The sequence below is a fragment of the Morone saxatilis genome, unplaced genomic scaffold (assembly GCF_004916995.1).
Source record: "Morone saxatilis isolate NCDOM2014 unplaced genomic scaffold, NCSU_SB_2.0 Contig12, whole genome shotgun sequence".
In the NCBI taxonomy this organism is placed as follows: domain Eukaryota; kingdom Metazoa; phylum Chordata; class Actinopteri; family Moronidae; genus Morone; species Morone saxatilis.
In genome coordinates this window covers 27,782,762-27,786,388 of record NW_023339674.1, presented here as the reverse complement: position 1 = coordinate 27,786,388, position 3,627 = coordinate 27,782,762, and the positions used below count along the sequence as shown (strand labels likewise).

General features: G+C 37.3%; 1 protein-coding gene across 1 annotated transcript in view; it reads left to right on the top strand.

Annotated features, from left to right (window-relative positions):
- Positions 1 to 305: 305 nt before the first annotated feature.
- sass6 (SAS-6 centriolar assembly protein) overlaps positions 306 to 3,627 on the top strand; it is a 13,841-nt gene continuing 10,519 nt past the window's right edge. The window contains exons 1-4 of the mRNA XM_035652791.1: positions 306 to 576; positions 2,649 to 2,709; positions 2,862 to 2,941; positions 3,055 to 3,159. Of these exons, the coding sequence (XP_035508684.1) occupies positions 515 to 576; positions 2,649 to 2,709; positions 2,862 to 2,941; positions 3,055 to 3,159 (308 nt within the window). The 5' untranslated portion in view covers positions 306 to 514. The remainder of the gene's footprint in view (positions 577 to 2,648; positions 2,710 to 2,861; positions 2,942 to 3,054; positions 3,160 to 3,627) is intronic.

Sequence of the window (3,627 nt, the reverse complement as noted above, 5' to 3'; positions counted from 1 at the left end):
TCTGATTCTGATTCTGATTGATTCTGATTCTGTAATAAACCGAACATGTCAAATATGTTTAGACTGCAGCAAATATGATCAAGAAAGGAGGGAATTAATATCATATTAGAATATTTGATGAGGGACATATTATTACATTTACCAATGTTTAATTTATTATTTAGAACAGGAATAACAAAGAGAATGTAATTATTTTTATTTTTTTCTTTGTTTCCTGCCAACCTACTGTCAGTCCAGTAGGTGGCGGTAATGCGCCTATAACCTGATTCACCAACCTCCATTAAAACCCAAAGAAGAACATAATTCATGTTCCGTTTCCAGGGCGACTCAGTTGGCGGTCAAAAAGCGCCAAATCAAAAATACAGAGGGACAACAGTGATTATGTGAAGGGTCCGTGGAAGTCTCTCAGTATCAAACGCTGCTCATATTTGTGCCTTTAACGTTGACCTATTTACTAACGAGTCAGTTTACCGTTCCAGTTAAAGACTCGTTTAGTTTGATAAAGAAAAACAACATGGAGGAACTCTTCAGCAAAGTGTTACAAGTGAACGTGAGGTGCAGGGACTGTGAGGAAAGGTAAGACTGCGGACGTTGACATTAGCTAGCGTACGTAAATCAGAGAGTACCGGTACATTTCAACTGTAGACCAGGGCGAAGACATCTTAATGTGTCATCTTAATATTAGCAATTGTTTGCATTGTTTATTAGTACAAAACAAAAGATAGAATATTAATATGACGCCTTAGCTTAAGTATACATTAACAATGGTGACCAACCTTGATGTTTAATTGTAATCTGTTAGCTACACAGCAACAGGGGCAAAGCCAGATGTCAACATTCGGGGCTTAGTCCAAATCTAGGGGGACCGGGGGCATGCTCCCCCATGGAATTTTTTTAGTTTACAGCAGCCATACCTCACTTTTTTTGGGCTTTTATTGCCTTTATGATAGTGACAGTTGAAGAGAGACAGGAAAGGGGGGCAGAGAGAGGGAATGACACACAGCAAAGGGCTGCAGGTCGGATTCGAACCCTGGGCCGCTGCAGCAAGGAGTAAGCCTCGGTACATGGGTCGCCAGCTCTACCCACTGAGCTAACCCATACCTCACTTTTTTGTCTACAAAACGACCACGCCCCCTTTTGGATAAAACAAGCCTGTAAAAGTGCCTAATGGTACCTTGCCTAAAAGCTGCTGCTTTGCCTTTTGCCCATCAAGCAATAATAAAAAAAAGTTTACAATTTCGTTTACTTTCCTAATTACCGAAGGACAGTTAAAGAGTGATCTGTGGTTTTAGGCAATCCACAAAGTGGATAAAAATGGTAAATTGTGGGACCCGGAAAGTCAGTATGTGTTCGTCTGTGGCAAACACTTCATCACAGGTTAGTTAATGATCTTACTGAGTAAATGACATGTATGCTGATTGTACCTGTACATTGAAGTGAATCAGTAAAGAGTCTTGGTGATGGTGTAAATAAGATTTTACAAAGAAAAAATATGGCCCTTCAATAAAACACCCCTGCTTTTAAAGTGGAGTTTAGTTTAGACAGTGTGGAGTTGAGGGTATTTTAACCATAATAATTCACATAAACTGAGCTGACCTAACTTTTAATAGTTAACCTTGTAAACAGCATAAAGTAACGTAGGAAGTGGAGATAAATCCAACATGTTTTCTACTTTTGTCGGCTTGTAGTAAAAGGTTGATTAATAACTAAAAACAGGCATGTAATTAGTTTACAGGAAAGCTACATTGGACAGACAACCAAAGAAGAAAAATAAAGAGTCTGAACGGCAGAAACAGCGACAGATGTCACAAATATGAGATTCAGTAAGGCAGCTGTATATGTCAGGACACTCATCAGTAACTATTTCTGTATTTTGTCTATATAATGAAAGTGATCGTTGATCAGCATAATTGTTTGCCTTGCTGGCTATAGGATTTGGGCTCCCAATAGCAAAAAAGCAGTTTAGTATTCTTATTTGTTTTATCTTTTTCATTCTTTATTTAAATTGGCAAAGACCTCAGAATTTACATTTACTGCCAGTCAAATTGGAGGGAACGCTTTCACCCAAAAAGGGGCGGGGGCTCGGCGCCAGTTGAGATGATAGATTGTCTACATATCTGTACATCATTTGGGAAAAACAAGATAGTAAGATAGAAAAAAAACCAAATCATCCTATTTTATGTCAAATTATTCTCCAACTGTCTTCATCAACCTGAAACCAGAACACAGCATCGGCATTGCTTTTTAAAAAAAAGGTTTGAGTGCCAAAAAGAGTACTAGTTGATGTCAGTTGTGTGAAACATGTCAGAAGCCATGTTTAAATGGTTTGAGATGATTCTGCCAATAATATCTCTCTCTTTTTTATTTATTTTTTATTGGTGGCATATATGATACATTGGTGATATTGATTACTATGTGACATCAAACTGAATACACATACAAATAACGTACAGCAAGACAAAATATGAAAGTTTCCAAATTGTAAACAATAACAGGATCAGTATGGGCAATATGAATGTCTGTGAGGTATGGCAAAGAGGAATAACATAATTAGAAGGGAAGTAGTATCTATTTATGTGTTAAGATTACATACACATACAGTTTGAAGTCAGATTGTTAATTACAACATTAACGGTTTAATTTTACAGGAAAGCAAATATCCGTGTCACCATTGAGCTTCAGTTGACAACAAGTCCAGTACACAAAAGGGTGAGTAGGAGTTTGACATGACACAAGTTAGAAAATGATGTCAAAATAGCTAGCGCTCAACTCTGTACACTCCAGACCTTTATTGTATAACTGTTATTAAAGACAGGGTTTCTTCCAGGCGACTAACTTTCTGTTGTTTTTGTTTATATCAGGATCTTATAGTAAAACTAACAGATGATCTAGACCCATATTTTCTCTTCAACCTCTCTATATCAGAAGAAGATTTCCAAAGGTAAGTATTGGTAGAATTGTATGAATTAGGTTTCTCAGTGTTTGAATTTAGGATGTCATATACAAGCTTCCTTGTAACTCTCACTGATGTTTTCTTTCTCTCTCATTGTGTAGTTTGAAAGTCCAGCAGGGGCTGCTGATAGACTTTGCGTCATTTCCCCAGAAGTTTATTGACCTGCTTAATCTGTGCTGTTCTGAACAACAGTCAGACAATCCAAGGTACAATGAAACGCAAACCACCACATGACATCACAGCTTTACAATATGTACTCAGGGTTCTCACGCAGTATGGAAAAATATGGATTTTGATTTTTAGTCATTTCCAGATCTGGATAAGTCTTGAAAAAGAGAGTATAGAAAAATATTTGTGTTTCCAGACTCTTGCCCCTATTATGTTTTATAAAATATAAATTCCTTCCCTTCCCTTCTTCCGCTTGGCTGTCTTGCCTGAAACATCTGTGTGACAATATTAAAAAGTCAAATTGGAATGCTGTCCTGGTCCTGTCTTTAGTATTATTAAAAACAATAAGGATCCAGCAACCAGCGTTGTGAATAAATTGAACAGCTGGCTTAACAACTCTGTCCCAAGTCAAACAAATCCAGATGCCTGTGACTGAATACATTTGTATGGGCTGATATTTGTGCCAGAAGAAACTGAATTTGAATCATTTAGAACTGAATCTGAAT